At 68.3% G+C, this 17,936-nt stretch overlaps 4 protein-coding genes across 4 annotated transcripts; 2 read left to right on the top strand and 2 right to left on the bottom strand.

Moving 5' to 3' along the window:
* Window positions 1-584: 584 nt before the first annotated feature.
* Window positions 585-3,303, bottom strand: CHLNCDRAFT_35652 (hypothetical protein). Its single transcript, XM_005847270.1, has 7 exons — window positions 2,915-3,303; window positions 2,534-2,644; window positions 2,191-2,327; window positions 1,812-1,907; window positions 1,507-1,601; window positions 1,145-1,269; window positions 585-963 (listed from the first exon to the last, which is right to left on the bottom strand). Exons 1-7 carry the CDS (start codon window positions 3,188-3,190, stop codon window positions 874-876), a joined length of 930 nt encoding a protein of 309 aa, XP_005847332.1. The 5' UTR covers window positions 3,191-3,303; the 3' UTR covers window positions 585-873.
* An 891-nt stretch (window positions 3,304-4,194) lies between these two features.
* CHLNCDRAFT_134498 (hypothetical protein) lies at window positions 4,195-5,022 on the top strand (the record flags this gene model as incomplete). Its single annotated transcript, XM_005847435.1, has 4 exons — window positions 4,195-4,207; window positions 4,320-4,502; window positions 4,673-4,766; window positions 4,914-5,022. The coding sequence occupies 4 exons, from the start codon at window positions 4,195-4,197 to the stop codon at window positions 5,020-5,022; spliced, it is 399 nt and encodes a 132-aa protein (XP_005847497.1).
* A 326-nt stretch (window positions 5,023-5,348) lies between these two features.
* CHLNCDRAFT_31334 (hypothetical protein) lies at window positions 5,349-12,655 on the top strand. The gene is made up of 23 exons (XM_005847434.1): window positions 5,349-5,392; window positions 5,773-5,819; window positions 5,962-6,059; window positions 6,300-6,373; window positions 6,653-6,812; window positions 7,233-7,392; window positions 7,633-7,743; window positions 7,999-8,086; window positions 8,367-8,441; window positions 8,532-8,544; window positions 8,698-8,771; window positions 8,995-9,100; window positions 9,460-9,581; window positions 9,895-9,989; window positions 10,212-10,272; window positions 10,451-10,529; window positions 10,707-10,756; window positions 10,883-10,951; window positions 11,154-11,229; window positions 11,416-11,482; window positions 11,711-11,803; window positions 12,063-12,114; window positions 12,240-12,655. The coding sequence occupies exons 2-23, from the start codon at window positions 5,795-5,797 to the stop codon at window positions 12,262-12,264; spliced, it is 1,773 nt and encodes a 590-aa protein (XP_005847496.1). The 5' UTR covers window positions 5,349-5,392; window positions 5,773-5,794; the 3' UTR covers window positions 12,265-12,655.
* Window positions 12,656-12,905: 250 nt separating this feature from the next.
* On the bottom strand, window positions 12,906-14,480 carry CHLNCDRAFT_23675 (hypothetical protein; the record flags this gene model as incomplete). The annotated part of the gene is made up of 5 exons (XM_005847269.1): window positions 12,906-13,051; window positions 13,205-13,263; window positions 13,501-13,610; window positions 13,924-14,035; window positions 14,350-14,480. The coding sequence occupies 5 exons, from the start codon at window positions 14,478-14,480 to the stop codon at window positions 12,906-12,908; spliced, it is 558 nt and encodes a 185-aa protein (XP_005847331.1).
* Between the last annotated feature and the right edge of the window lie 3,456 nt (window positions 14,481-17,936).

The following is a 17,936-nucleotide window of genomic DNA, read 5'->3' as shown; positions in this document are numbered from 1 at the left end:
ATCCACGTTCAGCATCGTGTGCATGTCATGCTCCTGCTCGGGATGATGGGCGCCACAGGCATGACATGATGCAGGGAGTGATTGAGGCAGTCAGACCAGACACAACCTGGGGAGAGCAGGCGGACTGGAGAACGGCAGGGCCAAAAGCGGCGCCACTCACCGGCTCTTTGCGCCGCGCCAGCGCCGCCACGCGGCGGCGCCCGGGGGGGCTGTAGAGCGTGGATGGCTGTACACAACAGGGGAGCACCTTGGACTGCTTGCTCCCAGGTTTTCAGGGGCCTCCTCAACTTCCCAGCCACAGGAACTCCCACCCGCCCCTCCAGCCCCAGAATGGTGACCAGGAGCGCTGTCCAAGGCGCCAGCACAGGGAGAAGCAGCAGACCTTTGCTACTGGGCGGCTGCCGCTGCCGGCCGCCGTGGGCTTGCCAGCACGGCTGCTCAGCACCCCGCACTGCATCTCGACACTGTGTCCTCTTGGGTTTCGAGGTACTGGGGTTGATGAAAAGTGGTGTCACAAGAGGCGCCGCCACGTCGTCGCTGAGCTGGAAAAGTGTAGCGCGGGCTACCATGCTCTCACACGCTTTGCTGGTGTTACACCAAGCCTGCCGAACGATCATGCGAAACAGAGCAGGAAACTGAGGGATCGAACGGGGGCTCAGAGGCGCGAGCAGGCAATTGGATCAAATCAAATCTACAACCAAGGAAGGAGCACGCAGGCAGCCAGAGCGGCGGCGCCCGAAGCGGCAGGCCATGCAACGGGGCGGAGTATGGGACAGGGGAGCGGGAGGGAAAGCCAAGCGCGGCACAGAGGAAGAGGTTGGGTCAGGGCGCTAGGGCCTCAGGCGACGGCCTGTAGCGCCGGGCCGCCCATCATCACCGCCGCTTCTCAAACTTCTCGCAGACCCGCTCGCCGCCCGCAAAGGCTTTGAAGTACCGGTCCCCGCAGTACCCCGGGATGCCGCCCTGTGTTTGTGCAGAGCAGGAGCAGGCCGAGGGACAGGGCAATCAGGTTACGTGCCTGCACCCCACCCACAACCATTCCCTGCTGTCGGTCAGGTGCCGCACACGCAGCGCTGAGCACGGCAGCAGCACCGCCACGCGCTGCGCCGGCAAACCAGCCCCCGCTCCATCGAGCGCCTCCCACCTGCGCCGCCGCCTCTAGCTCAGCTGCCTCGTCATCGGCCGCCAGGTCAGCCATGTCCTTCACACGGGAGCTGTACAGGATGCCCGTGGGGGTGACCTGCGCCAGCTTGCGCGCCGACCCGCGCCCTGCACACAACACACACAGCACGCCGGCGGCGGCATGTCGGCTGATTTTCGCCTGCGGTTTTCGCCCCACAGCGGGGCCTGCTCGGGCAGCAAGCGCAGCGCACCCGCATCGCTAAAAAAGAGCGCAGCTGAGCCAGCCCATCCCTGGCCAGCCAGCCCCAAGCGAGCAGCAGCAGCAGCAGCAGCAGCAGCAGCAGCGGGAGCGGAAGCGGCGGCGGCGGCAGCACCGGCACGCACCGTACGCGCCGTCGGCATCCAGCTGCGAGTTGATGAGCACGGTGAGCGTGACGGCTGTGGCCATCAGCGCGACGCCCACGCCCTGCAGCGTCGTCCTGCAAGGGCGGCGCAGCAGCAGGGGAGGCCCAAAGGGCAGCCGGGAGAGGCCGTGAGGCTTACGCCGACGCAGCTCGAGCAGCGCAGCTCGAGCGGGGCCCTGCCCGAGCATCGCCACACAGCAGGCCGCGGCGCGTGCCCAGGCCCATGGCCCTGCCAGGCAGCAGCGCTGCAGTCCCAAGGGGGACTGCACCGAGCGGCAGCCCCACCTGAGGCGGGCAAGCACAGGCTTGACCTCATAGGTGCCCAGCAGGCGGTCCCGGGTGAGCACCTCTGGCGGCTTCACAAACACCTGGCCGTCGTACCTGCACCACAGTGTTGGTGGTGGTGCAGGCGCGGCACGGATGGGCAAGCAGGCATGCAGAGCAGCGTCAAAGGGGTGTGGAGGCGGTGAAGGGCGTGTTGCAGGGCATGCGCGCAGCACGCGAGGTGCAGTGTGCACACACCGCAGCAAGCGGAGCGCCCGCCGCGGGGGCACGGCCAACCGCAAGCCGCACAGCGCCTGCGTGTGCTGCCCCGGGGCGGCCGGCAGGCAGCACAGCGCAGCACAGCACAGCGCAGCACAGCACAGCGCAGCACAGCACGCACCAGCCCGTCTCCTCGTACTCCAGGCTGGCGGTCAGCAGGCGGTCGCCCACATACTTCCAACCCAGGAAGATGCGCAGCGCCGCCACCGCCACCACCAGCAGCGAGCCTGTGGAGCCTGACAGGAAGAACTCCAGGGGCTGTGGGGAGGCAAGGTGGGGTGGAGGTGGGCGGCAGAGGGGGAGGTCACAGGGTTGCAGGGGCTGGTTGGGGGTGGCAGAGATGACAGGTGCACACCAGGGTGTGACTCGGGTTCGGGGGGGCGGGCCTGCGAGGGCCCTGGGCAGCCCCATGCGGCGCAGCGGCCGGCGCATGCCCAGGGGCCAGCCGGCGCCAGGCGGCTTGCCTGATCCAGCGGGTCGAATGTCTGCGCCGCGATGGGACCTCCCAGCAGCAGGAAGACGCCGCCGTAGAGGATGAGCAGGCGCTGGGCATACTGGGGCAGGTCCAGTGTTGCCTGCAACGACGGGAGGAGTAGGGAGGCGGGGCAGCCCGGTGAGCGGCCCGCACTTGTGCGTCAGCGGGCGGTCCGGCGAGCTGCAACGCCAGTGCCATGTGCCGGCACACAGGAGAAGCACGCTGCACTGCTTGGGGCGGGCAGCAGGCGGTGACGACAGCGGGAGCGGGTGCAGTCTAGGTGGGGGCGGGAAGATGCGGGGCCACGCAGCGGGGGCGCCCCGTGTGGCCGCAGCAAGCGAGGCTGCTGCCCGCGGGAGGCACTGCGCACCCATGCCAGCAGTGGCGTGTCCTTGAGCTGCTGCAGCTCGTTGACTGGCCGCTGCTCGCGAGGCACCGCCGCCTCCATCCGGTTGAGCCCCGCCTGCTGCTCCCGCCGCGCCGCCTGCGCCACCAGCTGCGCCAGCCCTCGTCCCTGGCTGTCGCGCTGCAGCTGGGGTGGGCCCAAAGGCGCCCTGCTGCTGCCGCTGCTGCTGGCACCGAAGAGGTGCGGCTGGCCACCCGGGCGCAGCGGCAGGGCCCTCGGCGCGATGCAGGATGCCTGCATCCGGCCTGGCGCAGCTCTAGGGATCGCTGAGCCAGGCGCCGCGCGCCCCAGTCACACTCAGGCACAGGGTAGTGGGCGCAAAAGTCTACTCCTGCTGGTCAGGCTGCAGCTCGGCTGACGGCTGTGCAATGGTGTTGGTGTGCCTCGCGAAGGCCACCGAGGATCAGGCGCCCACTGGTGCACATGCCCGGCGCAGGCCCGCCAGCGAGGCGGGAGGGCGCCATGGCCGGGGGGACTTGCTCTGGTGTTGGGGGCTGCCTCTGGTGCAGTTGTTTATGGGATTGCGTCGAATACCAACGGTGAATCACAAGGACTCTTAGATCACTCTCCTACAACTCTCCGATGCAAAGCCGCGGCTAGCCTAGGCACACACCGCGCACGCCGCCGCCCTCCTGCCAACTTCTGCACCGCTCGTAAAAAGAGTTTGGTGCTCAGCTCCTGGCAGAGATCTCACAGCTGATTTTGTGCGTGATGCATGTCCCGCCATGATAGCGAGCCCGGCAGGCAGACCGTGTGATGCGGCGCCAACAGCAGGCAAGGCGCGAGCTCCCCCCTCCGGCTCTGCTGCTGCATCTTTGTGTTTTGATCGCAACCCACGCCCTCCTGAAGTTTGTCCGGGCCCAGCACAGACTGTCTGCTGCTGCAATGAGCTCAGTTGCATTTCGGGCGGCGGCCACCACCAGTCGCTGCGCTCGTTTCGCGGGGCACAGACTGAGAGCCTCCAGGGCCGCTGTGAGACAGGTGGCGAGCGTGCGGGCTGCGGGAGGTGAGTGCACCTGAACTGCACTGCTCCTCCACTGGTCCACTGGTCCCGCAAGGCAACAATTTGTAACGCTAGAGAGCGCCTGAAACAGCCCTCGTGCCCTGCAGCAGAACCTTCTATCCAGGCTTCGGCGCCTGCCGCCAGCGCTGCCGCTGCCGCTGCCACCGTCGCCCCGCGCACACCCGCCAGCAGCAGCAGCAGTGCCACGCCCAGCAGCAGCCAGCAGCCATGGCGCATCAAGATGCTGTATGACGGTGCGCCTCACGGATGCCGCCGCCGGACCTGGGCGCAGCGCTCAAAGCCCAATGCGCCCGTCTCGTGCCGCCGCCACCGTTGCCTTTTCGTGCCCACCCTTCACCGCCGCAGGCGACTGCCCGCTGTGCATGCGAGAAGTGGAGATGCTGCAGCGGCGGGATGCGGGCAAGGGGCGCATCGCGTTTGTGGATGTGGCGGCGCCTGGCTACGACCCAGCCCAGCACGGCGGCATCAGCTTTGAGGCAGCCATGGAGCGCATCCACGCCATCGAGGCAGACGGCACCATCCTGACGGGTGCGGCCCGCCGCAGGGGTTTGTTTCACAGGCGGAGGCATCGCGGCGGGCAGGGAGGAGGTCATGGGGCATGGGTGGCGGCCAATTGTGTCTCGCATGGTTGTCCGTATGCTCAACTTGCTGGCCGTGTGTGATCCTGCGCCTGGTGCTGCCGCTGCTGGGGCCCGCAGATGTGGAGGTTTTCAGGCGGCTCTACGAGGAAGTGGGCCTGGGCTGGGTGTATGCCACCACCAAGAACCCCACCGTCCTCGGTTTCGCCAACAAGTGAGGCTGTGGTGGAGGGCGGGGATGGCGGAGGGGTTGGCTGGCAGTGTCTGTCCATCCTGCTGACCAGCGGGTGGAGACGAGCTCCACGGCAGTTCCCTGATGGCTGTGCCGGCGGCCATGCCCCCTCAATCCCTCCTCCCACAGGCTCTACTCCGTGTGGGCTCGGTATCGGCTACCGCTGACGGGCCGGCCAGACCTGGCGCAAGTGTTGGAGCAGAAGAAGCAGTGCAGGCCCTCGGACGGCAGTGCCTGAGCACTAGGCTTGCAGCTCCTTGCACCCAGCTTGCTTTGATTTGATTTCATTCGTGCTTGAGCCGCCTGTGGAAGGCTTCTGAACCCCTCTGTGGATCGGCACATGGAATGTAGCACTGCAGGGGCGCGCCGGAGGCCTCACCGCCCGCCACCGCCTGGGGCGCAGCGCTGGCGGGAAGGGTCCTCATGCCGCAGCAGCCCTCCCGGCCTGGCGCATTTTCCAGCGATCCGTGTGCACGCTGCCTGGCCGCCCCCAAGATGTCTCAAGTTCCGAGACGCAGCTTTGATGGCGGGAGTCCTCGCCCGAAGGGGGCCTTCGGCCAGGCGGGACAGATCTTCACACCTTCGACTACCGCCATATTTTACAACTGGTGCGTTGTGTTGGGCCCCGGAGACAGGCATCGCCAAACTCCGAGACAGTTGTGCAGTAAACCTCGGCCCGCTGCCTTCTGTCGCTGCGTGACGGTCTGGCGTCGACAGTGGGGCACATCAGGCTGCCGGCGGGCCCGCAGCGGCAGGGGGAGGGGCGTGAGAGGGTGCCGCCAGCGACGGGTGACTGCAGGGCGGCAGACCAAGCTCGCTGGCAGCAGAGGGCCTGCCTGCCTTGGGGCTGCCTCTGCTGCTGCTTTGGTGCTACTCTCGTTGCTGGTGCATGTTCCGGCTGCATTGTGGCATGCGCCTTGCCGCTGCGAGCCCACCTTGCCGCCTTCCCATCTACCGCTTCCCCGCCTGCTCCCCGGCGCCGCCACAGGAAGCAGCTGCCCGTGCAGCGCATGCTTGATTTCGACTTCCTATGCGGTAAGCTTGCCAGCGGGCTAAACGCAGAGGCATCCAGGCAGCCGGGAAGCTGGCCTCGCATGGCCACAACAAAGCTGTCGTGGTGGCAGCGGCAACTGCAATCGCACAGCCCCCACTCGTGCGCTGCCCCCCGCCCGTGCAGGCCGCAAGACGCCCTCGGTGGCGGTGATCGTGCAGCCGGGGGCCGCCGGCGGCTTCCAGAAGCTGTTTTTCGGCCAGGAGGAGATTGCCATTCCGATGGTGCGCTTGCCGGTGGTGCGCTTGCCGGCCGCTGCTCCGCCCTGGCGGACGCACCTCCACCCTGCCAGGCAGCCGCTCTTCCCGTCTTGGCCCCTTGCTTGCTTGTTGGCCTGCACAGATCCTGCAGCCGCGTGCAGCTGCAGCTGCAGCCTGCGCCGTGCACGGCAGGCCATTCCGCTCCCCATCCGCCAGCAAACCAGCATGCGTCCCGCTTTGGGGTGCTGCTGTTGCCCGATGCAGGTTGGCAGCATCGCAGAGGCCGCGGAAGCCTTCCCCAAGGCAGATGTCCTGGTCAACTTCAGCTCGTACCGCAGGTTTGCACGCAGCGTACCGCAACGTACCGCCCTGCCTTGCCGCCGCGGCAGCCCTGGGCGCGGCGGCGCGGCACGCTTCCGCACCCCTCCTCCCCCACCTCCCTCACCAGCCCACTCTCCTCCCTCCTTTGTTCCTCCTCGGCGCCCTTATTCTCCCCCACACACACCACCAAACTCACGCCGCCGCCCACCCGACCGCCTCCCACCTCTCCCCTGCCCCTCCTCCCATGCTCCCTCCGTCCCTCTCCCCCTGCCCTCCCTTTCTTTCTTCCCATGCAGCGCCTTTGAGTCGTCCATGGAGGCGCTGCGCCAGGCCACCATCCGCGTGGTGGCCATCATCGCGGAGGGGGTGCCCGAGCGGGACGCCAAGGCCATGATCGCCTATGCACGCGACAACAACAAGATCATCATCGGCCCCGCCACAGTGGGCGGCGTGCAGGTGGGCGGTGTGGGTGTGTGGGTGTGGGTGGCCAGGGGGGGTGCAACGGCTGGGCCTGTGCGGTGTGTGGGTGTGTCGGGCGGCCGTGTGTGTGTGTGTTGGTGTGGGTGGCGAGGGGGGTGCAGCGGCTGGGCCTGTGCGGTGTGTGGGTGTGTCGGGCGGCCAAGTGGGTGAGTGGGTTTGGGTAGCAGAAGGGCGGAGCGTGCGCCGCCGGCAGCATTGGCAGCTGGGTGGGAGCGGCGGGGGCGGCTCCGTCGGCGAGGGCGGTTGACGAGCGGGGGCACCTGCCTGCCCTCCGGTCTGCCCGGCCTGGCTCACATGCACCTCCCCACCCTCCCCTCCTTGAAAACCGCTCCCTCTAGCTCCCTCACAAGCCCCCTCCCCTTCACCCCGGCCCCTCCTCTCTTTCCTCCGCAACAGGCCGGCGCCTTCAAGATCGGCGACGCGGCGGGGACGCTCGACAACATCCTGGCCTGCAAGCTGTACCGCCCCGGCTCCGTGGGCTTTGTGTCCAAGTCGGGGGGCATGTCGAACGAGATGTACAACGTTATCGCCCGCGCAGCAGACGGCGTCTACGAGGGTGCGGGGGCGGCGGGGGTGGCGGCGGGGCTGGGGCAGGCGTGGGGCTGGGCCCGCGGGGCCGCGCGCGGGGTAGTGGGGTAGGATGAGGCGAGGGCAGGCATGGCTGTCCGGCCGAGGACTGCGGGCGCAGGGCTGAGGCGGGTCCGACATTGTCGTCCCTGGGTGCCTCCTCCCCTCCCCACCCCCCCCACCACACACGCGCGCCTGCCTGCCCGCCCGCCTGCCCTCCCGCCCGCAGGCATCGCCATCGGCGGCGACGCCTTCCCCGGCTCCACGCTGTCCGACCACTGCCTGCGCTACCAGAACATCCCGCAAATCAAGATGATTGTGGTGCTGGGGGAGATTGGAGGTGCGGGGGGGAGGGAGGGAGGGTCGCGGCAGGCGGAGGCTGGCGGTTGTGGGGGGGTAGTTGGCTGCAGCAGGGTTACGCGTGCCAGCCAAGGAGCGCCGGAGGCGGCTGGGGGAGGCTGGCGGCGGCGGCGAGCGGCCCGGTCCCTGGCTCTTGCCGCCGCCGACGTCCCGCCTGCTCCTGAAGGCAACGCTTGCCCCTGCGTGCGACGCTCGTCCCTTGCCCCGCCCCGGCGTGTGGCGTGCTGTGCTTCAGGCCAGGATGAGTACAGTCTGGTGGAGGCGCTCAAGGCGGGACGCATCACCAAGCCTGTGGTGGCCTGGGCCAGGCAAGCGGCAGTTGTGTGTGTGTGTGTGTGTGTGTGTGTGTGTTTGCTTCAAGGCATAAACAAACAAGCGCCCTCGACGCTCTGACCACCAGCTGCATCTGCACTCGGCGGGAGCATGCGCCGTGCCTGGCCCCACCCGCCTGCCAGCCCAACGAGTGCCGCCCGTGCCGCTTTGGCTGCTGGGCTCTCCTGACTGCTCGCTCGCACACCTGCCTTTATTTTCAACATGTTGTTTGAGCCCTTCCCGCGCATCACCTCATCCTCCCTGCCCCTCCCTGCCCCCCCCCACCTGCAGCGGAACCTGCGCCAAGCTATTCAAGAGCGAGGTGCAGTTTGGGCACGCGGGCGCAAAGAGCGGCGGCGATGAAGAGTCGGCGCAGGCACGCCTGGGGGGAAGGGGAGGCCCCCGCTGGCCGCTTTGGGCGCTGCTGGCCGCTGGCCGCCGCTGCCCGGTGTCAAGGCGGGCGTCGCCAGTCGCCGTGTTGGTCATGAAGCGGCCTCGGCCAGCCAACCCCCCTGCCTGTTGTCCTCTTGCCTGCCTCGTGTATTGTTACTGTGAAGTCCTGCCCGCCACCCAGTTGTCTCGTGCATGTCTTCTGTGCGTCTCCTGCATGCCTCCTGCGCAGGCCAAGAATGCGGCGCTGTCGGCGGCGGGGGCCATCGTCCCTGGCAGCTTTGAGGAGCTTGAGGGCACGATCCGGTGGGGTGGGCGGGTAGGGTGGCCGCGGGGTAGATGGATGGGGTGCTGCTGCTGCTGCTGCTGCCGTCCCCGCGGGGCTGTCCGCCGAGCCAACCACCCTGCAGCCTCCCACGCCTGCCTATGCGCCCGGCAGCTTGGCCCCCTCTGCAAGCCTGCCTCTCGGGCGGCCCCCGCCTCCTCGCACACAGGCATGAACACCTGCCGCCCGCCCCCACCCCTGCAGCAAGGTGTATTTGGAACTGCGGGAGCAAGGCCTGATACAGCCTGTGGCGGAGGTGGCGCCGCCCACCGTTCCCATGGACCTCAGCCAGGCGAAGAAGGAGGGCAAGGTGAGGGCGCCTGGGCTGGGCAGGCGGCCGTCAGGCTGGCGCCACCTGCTTCCCCCGCCTCCCTCCTCGCCCCACACCTCCATGCCACGCGACGCCGCATGCCGCGCCATGCCGTCGCTGCCCCTGCCACGTGCACACATGCGCTATCGTTACCTCGGCCCCACCCAAACCCCCTGCTCCACCCTGCACACTGTTCCTGCCTGTTCCCACCAGCCGCCCTCCCTCCCGGCCGGCAGATCAGTACCACTCTAGCTCTAGACGTTACAACTGGGGCAGCCGGGCCCGCGGAGGCTCTTGCCCCACCTTCACCTCCACTTTTACCCTCCCTGTACCGCCCGTCCCGCCCACACTGCTTACAGGTGCGCGCCCCCACCCATATCGTCTCCTCCATCTGCGACGACCGAGGCGAGGAGCCGACGTATGCGGGGGTGACCATGAGCGAGCTGATGGAAGCAGATGCCAATGTGGGGGACGCCATCGGGTGGGTGGCATGGCCCTGTGTGGGGGTGGGGTGTGGGGAGGGTGGGCGCGCGTCGGTGTGGGGAGGGTGTGGGGAGGGTGGGTGCGCGACTGTGTGGGAGGGCGGCTGTGTGGGGAGCCTGATGCGCTGGGTGGATGCGTCTGTGGGCTGGTGCGGTGTGCGTCTGTGTGGGAGTAAGGTGGACCTGCGGCGCTTCACTGAAGGAGAGGGGTGGGTGGGCAGCTGCCCCGTGTGACCGGAGGCACGCCTCGCCCCCAGCTGCTGCCGGCCGCCCCCAACTCCCGCCCTCCCCATGGCCCCGGCCGCCCCGCAGCCTGCTGTGGTTCAAGCGCCGCCTGCCGCGCTACGCCACCAAGTTTATTGAGATGTGTGTGGTGCTGTGCGCCGACCACGGCCCCTGCGTCAGCGGTGAGGCGGTGGGGGATCGCGGCAGTGTGTGTGTCCTTCTATTGCTGGTAGTGTGTGTGTGTGTGTGTGCGCGCGCGTGTGTGCAGAGCAAGCCATAGGCCATAGGCCTGCTCTGCAGCCCCTAGGCTAGCAGCTTTGGGCATGTGGGTCTGCCTGCCTGTTGCGGCGCGGCGCCGTGTGCACACCGCCCCGCGCTCGTGCATGCCCCCCTGCCGGCTGCAGGCGCGCACAACACGATTGTGACGGCGCGGGCGGGCAAGGACCTCATCTCCTGCTTGGTCAGGTGATTGGCCGCTTCCCCTCCTCAGCGCCACTCCCTCGCTTCTGCCTGCCGATGCCGCACAGCCACCGGCACGCCCTCCGCCTGTTGGGGTGAGGGAGGGCCGTCCCCACCAAGTGCCCCTGCCGTGCCTGCCAAAACCTACAAGGTTTTCCTTGGGCCGCACCATGCGCCTTTGCAGCGGCCTGCTCACTATTGGCCCTCGCTTTGGCGGCGCCATCGACGACGCCGCGCGCTACTTCAAGCAGGCGTGCGACCAGGTGGGGGCGCCATTGCCATCACGGGGCACATGCTGCTGCGGGGGTGGGGTGGAGAGCAGGCAGCAGGGCCAAGGAACGCCGTGCAGCAGCGGCAAGGGGCTGCCGGGCCGTTGCATCGCCGCCCGTCTGCCCACCTGCGCTTCCTGAGTTGCTGCTGCGCTCCCTGTGCTGCTGCAGGGCCAGGAAGCGGATGAGTTTGTGGAGGGCATGAAGCGCAGGGGCATCCGGTGAGGGCTGGTAGGGCGGGCAAGCAAGGCAGGGGCGAAGGCTCCCTCGCGGCCCGTCGCGCTGCGCGGCTGCGCTTCTGACCCCTCCCCTGCCGCCGGCCCGGCCCCCGTGGTCCCCTGCTGCAGCGTGCCCGGCATCGGCCACCGCATCAAGAGCAAGGACAACCGGGACAAGCGGGTGGAGCTGCTGCAGCGGTGGGGCTGGGCGGCGGGGCGTGGGTGTTAGCCTTGGTGGGGTGTTAACCTTGGTGGCGCTGCTGCGGCTGGGATGCTGGGTGTGTGTGTGGATGGTTTTCTTTGTCTGTGTGCAGTCCTCATGGGCTTAGCCGACATACCCACCCACCCCATTCGCTCACAAAACAATGTTTCTCGCCCCGCAATGTGCCGTGCCCTGCAGGTATGCGCGCAAGCACTTCCCCTCCACCCGCTACCTCGACTACGCCATCACTGTGGAGGAGTACACGCTGCAGAAGGTGGGGCGTCGTGGTTATGGTGTGGTGTGCGAGGTGTGTTCGGATGGTGGGTGGGTGTGGGTGGGTGGGTGGAGGGCAGCAAGGCACATGGGGGTTGGGGCCTGCCCCGCTGCCGCCGTGCCAGGCACCCGCTGGACCCTGACCGCTCCCTGCTGCCTTGGCGGCGCCTGCTGGGCTCGAGCGCAGGCCGCCAACCTGGTGCTGAATGTGGATGGCTGCATTGGGGCGCTGTTCCTGGACCTACTCAACTCGGGTGGGCGGCTGGGTGGCTGTTTTCGGGGTGGATGGAACCTTCGAAGATGCCCTGCATTCTTTGCTGTGGCGTGCGTGTCTGGCCTTGATCAAGGTCATGACCGGTACACTGCGCGTGCCCCCAATCGACTGCCGTCTGCGCCCACCTCCCCCGCCGCAGCCTCCCTCCTTCTCACACACACGGCCCGTCGCTGCCCCGCGCCGCTGCCCGCCGCCCCCCTGCCTGCAGTGGGCATGTTCAGCCCGGCCGAGGTGCAGGAGGTGGTGGATATTGGGTACCTCAACGGGCTGTTTGTGCTGGCACGCAGCATCGGCTTCATCGGTGGGTGCGGGTCCAGGGGATGGTGTTTGGCGATGGGGTGTGCAGTGCGAGTCGTGGTGGTATGGGGCTTGAGGAGCAGGGGTGCCGGGCGGACGGTACAGGTTCTAGGGCAGGGGAGGGGCAGGAAGGGAGGGTGGTGGATGGTGAAGGCACCGCCATGCCAGCGCAGCTTATTGGCTCCGGCTTTGCGCACTCCAGCGTTCGCGTTGCTGACTGTGCAATGGCCCGTCCTCCCTGCCTCTGCCTGCCCTGCCCGCAGGCCACGCCCTGGACCAGAAGCGCCTGCAGCAGCCGCTGTTCCGCTACCCCTGGTCAGTGCCTGCCCGCGCCAGTGCAGTGCCTCGCGTCGCCAGGCCTGCCCCGGGCTGCGCCTCGGAGCGCTGTCCCTGCCGGCTGCCCTCACGCTTGTTTCGTGTTGGAATGGTGCCTGCCGCAGGGACGAGGTCCTGTACACCAAATAAGCTGGCTGGTCTCCTTGATGACGCCTGGCACAGATACGCTCCCGGGCGTGTGCTGGTGCAGCAGCCGATGCCCCCCAGCATCCCAGCAACCTGGCAAGTCGTCCCACCACATGCTTCCCAATAACGAGAGACCCCCAAATGATCACGCTCCCATTCAAGCTGGCCCCTGCCATTTAGTTTCTTCCAACTCATTCCCCTCCCTTTGATCTAGTCCCCGACAGCAGCGCCCCGTCACGAGCCGCATGAGCAGCCCCTAGGAATGCCAGCAGGCACCTATCTTTCGCTCCCCACTATGTATGTTAGAGCGTAGCGGCCCGCCGCCCCCGATTTTGCCCCACTAGCGCCCCAGTTTTCAGCTGCCCTTGAGAGCCCGTACCTCGCCCTGTAACGTTAGCCGTGAGGATTGCAGGGAGAGGATTGCAACAGCAGGATTGCAGGCGGGGACCTGTGATGACGGAGCAGTGCCGAGGGATTCCGAGGCGGGCAGGAGAATGAAAGGAGGACAGGAAAGAAGGGCAGTGTGGGTACCATGCAGAGGTGCAGGGCGGCGGCCACCGGGCAGTAAAGTACAAGAGGCGTTGTAATTCAGGTGAGGTGGCGTTCTAATCCGGGAGAGGTGGTGGACTAGCGCCTCGATGATCCTAGTCCTGGCAGCGCTCGCAGATGGCCAGGCCGGCCTGCGCCCCGCCCGCCTCGCGGCAGATATAGCGGCGCATGGCGGGGCGCAGCGTGGCGTTGAGCACAGCGTGCACAGCGCCGTCGATGGGGTGCACGATGAAGGGGATGGCTGCAGGCAGCAGGGGTGGAGCGCAGCAGGATGAGACCCCCAGGTACAGGCCCAGGAGGGAAGCCGCCACGTGCGCCGTGCATGCAAGCGCAGACACCCGCGTGAGATGGCTGCCCGATGGCGCCACGTCAGCGCAGCGCCGGCGCAGCGCACCCAGCAGGCCCAGCGCGGTGGGCACGCTCTTGTTGAAGGTGGAAAGGAAGATGTCGGGGCTGACGTCCAGCGCCGCCGCAGCCTGCTCAAGCGACGCCGCCACCTGCACGGCGGGAGAGCGGCACGGCACAGGAATGGGCTTGCGTGCCAGGTCGCCGAGCCGAGCCGAGCCACAAGTGGAGGGCACCGCTGCTGGCACGGATCTGCCGCTGCTCAGCTGAAGCCGCTCAGCTCCACTGCAACCCCAGCCCAGCCCATGGTGCCAGCATCGGCTGCGCGGCCTCGCCTGCTTCGACTCCTCGACGAGCTGCAGCAGCCAGTTGGCGGCGGCCACCACGGTGTGTATGGTGTAGCCTGGCGCCGCCACCGAGGCGATGAGCTGCCACACCAGCGTGTCCAGCCCGCGCTCCGCGCCGATGGTGATGATGAGCCTGCGGGGCGGCGCATGTGGTGTGCGTGTGCGCGCGTGTATGTGTGTGTGCGTGTGTGTGTTGCTTTTGATGTGGTACAGATCAGGCGCTGGTGCATGAGTAGGAAACGCAGGCCTGCGCTGGATGCCTGCCGAAGGCCGAGGCGGCGTCCGCAGGAGCCCGACCCGGCAGAGCGCGGGCTGGGCAGGCAGGCCATGGCCAGGCCGTGCAGGCGCCGCGAGCAGGCCAGGCGGAAGGGCCGCCCAGGCACGGCTAGCTAGCTCTGAGCCCCGCGCCTCACTTCTGGACGTCCACGGCGTCGGGCAGGGCGCGCGTGGTGAGCTTGAGCCGCGCGTCTGCCTCCGTCTTCTGCCACTTGTCGTAGGTGTCAAACAGGACGTAGCTGATGGCCACGGCATAGCTGCAGGGGGGGGTGGTAGGAGGGTCGGTAGGAGGGTAGGAGAGAAAAGTTTGTAGGAGGTTACCAGGGGCAGGTCGGCAAGACGGGGGAGAGGGAGGGGAGAGGGAGGGCGCGCGTGTCAGAGGAGCACCAACCACGCGGCGGATGGCGAGGCGTGGATGCAGGGGGAGGCGGAGAGGCACTGCCATGCCAGGAGCTCACGCAGCCACATCCCCAAGCTGCATCTGGTGGGTGCTGCAGCCGGAGCAGCCGCCTGCCCAGATCCCAGCCCTGCCCGCGAGGCCAGCCCACCCCTGCTCGTGAGGCCAGCCCACCTGAGCGGCACGCCGCCGGGGAAGAGCCAGGCGGCAAAGGCCTCCCCAAGCTCATTTGCATACCCCAGGTAGCGCAGGGGGCCGTCACGCAGCGGGTCGTACTCAGTCTTTTCCTCGCCGTCAAACGACATGGGCTCTGAGAAGTCGATTGAGGAGAGCAGGGCGCCCAGCAGGCTGTCGTCGCCGCCGCCGCTGCTGCCGGCGGGTGGAGCGTCCATGCCCATGGTTTCAAACAGCTCCACTTTGATGCCCTGCGGCCGAGGCTCTGGCGGCGTGGGCGGCGCTTGAGGCGCTGCGCCGGGCTGCTCCTGCTGCTGCCGCTCGGGCTGCACCGCCGCGACAGCGGGCGCTGGGCGGCGCTGCCGCCGCCGACGCTGCCGGTGTGCAGCGGGTAGAGGCTTTGGCGCTGCTGCGCGCGCCGCGCTGCTCAAGGCTGTTGAACACTGCATTGCCCGCGTGCCTGCGGGTGTAGGAGGGGCCGCGGGGCACCGAGGGCGAGGGTTGAGAGCGGGGTTAGAAGTCAGGGCTTGGTATGAGGCGGGCTCGATCGTTGATGTTTGGCAGCATGCAGATGACCCTGCGAGGTTCAAAGCTTTGAGGTGTCAAAGTCCACGCCAGCTGGCACCCCATTTTCTCTTCGAGGCCTCGCGCCCTCCCTTGAAGTCAATCGCCAATGCGATGAGCACCGTCACGGAACTGGCATGCCTGCTCAGCTCGGCCCTGGAGTCCCCGCAGCCAGATGCCCAACATGTGTGCGGCCTCCTGGCGCAGTTGCTGCAGCTGCTCGACTCTCCAGGGGCCGCGACCGAGCTGGATGATCTCATCTGCGACCTGCACGGCGCCCTGGTCCACGCCGCACAGCTGTCGCCGGCGGCTGAGGCGCACGTCCGCCGCCTGCTGGCAGCGGCGGCAGAGCAGTGCACCGCCCGCGAGGTGTTCACCCTCTGCATGTCCACCCTGTCCCAGCAGCTGAGGTCAGTAGAAAGAAGCCAATTGTGCAGCAGGGTCGCCTGCTCAGGCTGCAGCCGGGATGCATTGAAGCATACTCGGCTAGCCTGCCAAGAGCCCGCCTAACTCCCGCCTCCCATCTCACCCGCTGCTGCCTTGCTGCCCTCCCCGCAGCAGCAGGCACGGCGAGAAAGACGGTTCGGAGGACGGCCAGACACACGGTCCTGACAGCCCCACCTTCCAGCTCTTCCTGCTGTCAACGCTGCAGAGCTGCCTGCTGCGCATCCGCCGCCGGCCGCTCCACTTCCTGGCTGAGCAGCTGGACATGCAGCTGCGCTGGGCAGCCCGGGTGCTGCCCTGCCTGCCCCTAGGAGACGTAAATGGCAGCAGGACGGCCGCCGCGGCACCGCACAATGAGGCGCAGCCCACCGCACCGCTGACGGCAGCCGATGCTGTGGGTAGCCTGGCGGGCTTGGCGTCCCGCTCGGCGCGCTGGGCAGAGCAGGCCGGCGGGCAGCAGCTGTCGGCGCAGGAGCGGCAGGCGGCGCAGCAGCTGCTGGGCGTCGTGGTACTGCAGCTGGCTGCCATCGCCCTGCTGCTGCCACACAACCTGGAAGCCGCCGCTGCAGCGGTACCGTCCCAAGACCACACCGCAGCCCCGGCCGTGCAGCCCATCGCCGGCGGCAGGCTGCCTGCGATGCAAGTGGCGGCAGAGGCTGCGCTGGCGCTGCCGCAGGCGCTGCTGAGACAGCTGGCGGCCTGCACTGGCAGTGCCGCCAGCCCGGATGACCTATGGCAGCTTGCCGAGGGCACTCCTGCCCAGCTGGCCAGCAGCGGCGTGGACCCTGCAGACCTGCCTTACCTGTCGGCCACCGAGGCAGCTGAAGGGGCAGCTGCGGCAGCCTGTGCCGCCGCGGCTTTAGCGCCCGACTCGCCGGCAGCACCAGACCAGCAGCAGCGGCAGCAGCAGCACCGCAGCCTGCTGCTGGGCGTGCTGCCGCAGGCAGCCTGCCTGCTGCTAGACTTGGGGGCGCAGCAGCGCAGCGTGGCGCTCACCCTGCTGCCGCTGTGCGCGGTGTGCCGAGCCGGCGGCGCGGCTGAGGGCCAGCTGGGCGCCAGCTCAGCGCCACTAGAAGCCCTGCTGTCCACTCTTGTGGCCATCATGTCCCACAACCCGGTGCAGCTGCTCAGAAGCTGCGCCCACGACGCTGTGCACGCCCAACTGGGCGCGCTGGGACCACACGCCAGGCTGGAGCAGCTGCGCCGCATGATGCAGGTGCGGGGCGGGTGCTGGGGCAAGCCCTTGCCCAAGTGCATACCCTGCATGCTATCTCCCTTAATCCCCGCTCCCAGCCGTGTGCCCACTGACGCTGCTGCGGCTGCTCCTGCAGATGCCGTCCACGGCGGTGGCGGCGGTGGCCCTGCAGCGTCTGCGCCTGGAGATGGCAGCAGCCTGGGCCGGCGAGGCGCAGCAGCAGAGCCAGGAACAGCAGCAGGGGCAGCAGGAGCAGCAGGCGCAGCAGCAGGCAGGAGAGGAGGCAGCTGTGGGCGGCTCGCCCTGGCTAAGCCCAGAGGCCCTAGAGCTGGCCCTGCCCTGCCTGCAGCAGGGCGGCACGGCCGGCTGGCACGACGAGCGAGGGGTGCTGGAGCAGGCAGATGTGCAGGCCGCCGCGCTGAGCCTGCTGCGCTGGGTGGCGCTGCGTGAGGCGGCGGCGCCGCGCGGGCTGTTGCCGCGGCAGGCTGCGCAGCGGCTGTTGCAGCGAGACCTGCTGCCGCTGCGGGCCTGCGTGCAGCGCCTGCTGCAGATGCAGGCGCGCAGCGTGGCCGGCGAGCCTGATGGAAGCGGCGGCGGGAGCGACGCCGCGGCAGTACAGCAGCAGCTGCTGGATGGCTTCCTGGCGGTACAGCGACTGGACGAGGCGCTGGGCTGCGTGATTGACCTCTGGCAGCCCGCCAGCGGCGCTGCCTAGCTTTTTAGTGAGGCGCCGCAGGTGTTGGATGCGCATGCGCCTGCCCCCGCGCCTGCGCCTGCCCGTGCCCACTTTCTAGTTTCCGGCGGGCACAAGAACAGGCGTTTACAGGCATGTAATGAGCAGCGCAACAAGCCAAGGTTCAGGGCAACATGGACGCAGGTTTTGCACGCAGCAGGGGTCCTGGGGGCGTGGCCTTTCTGCACAATCCTTGCTGCCGGGCTCGCCGGCAGCGGCCGGCTGGGCAGCGCAGCAGCTGCCGGCGGCAGCCGGCGGCACCCATGGCGGCTACGTCGGCTTTGCCCACCCTATCGGGAGGGTTCGCCGGAGGCCTGAGGGGCGTCCTGCTTGGGCACATCCTCCATGGGTGCCCCCATTGGGTCGGTCTGGACCGCTACCGCCTTGGCGGCGCCCAGGTCTGCAGGCCAGCAGGCGTGTGGGGTGGGGCACGCTGCCTGGAAGCCTGCTTACTGCAGTGGCATGCGTGCCTGGGAAGGCGACGGGAGCCTCAGATGCGGAGGGGTTTTCAGGCAGCTGGGCCATCAAAGCAGGCATGGGCCTTGCCGCCACCTACCCGCGGTGCTCAGGTCAGAGAGCTTGCCCACGCTCAGGGCCTTCTTGGCCCTGCAGGTGAGCGGCGGCGGGGGGGGGGGGGGGGGGGGGGGGGGC

The sequence above is a fragment of the Chlorella variabilis genome (genome assembly GCF_000147415.1).
Source record: "Chlorella variabilis unplaced genomic scaffold CHLNCscaffold_11, whole genome shotgun sequence".
In the NCBI taxonomy this organism is placed as follows: domain Eukaryota; kingdom Viridiplantae; phylum Chlorophyta; class Trebouxiophyceae; order Chlorellales; family Chlorellaceae; genus Chlorella; species Chlorella variabilis.
Note: the sequence above shows the minus strand (reverse complement) of the source record. Positions and strands in the feature narration are given on the sequence as shown.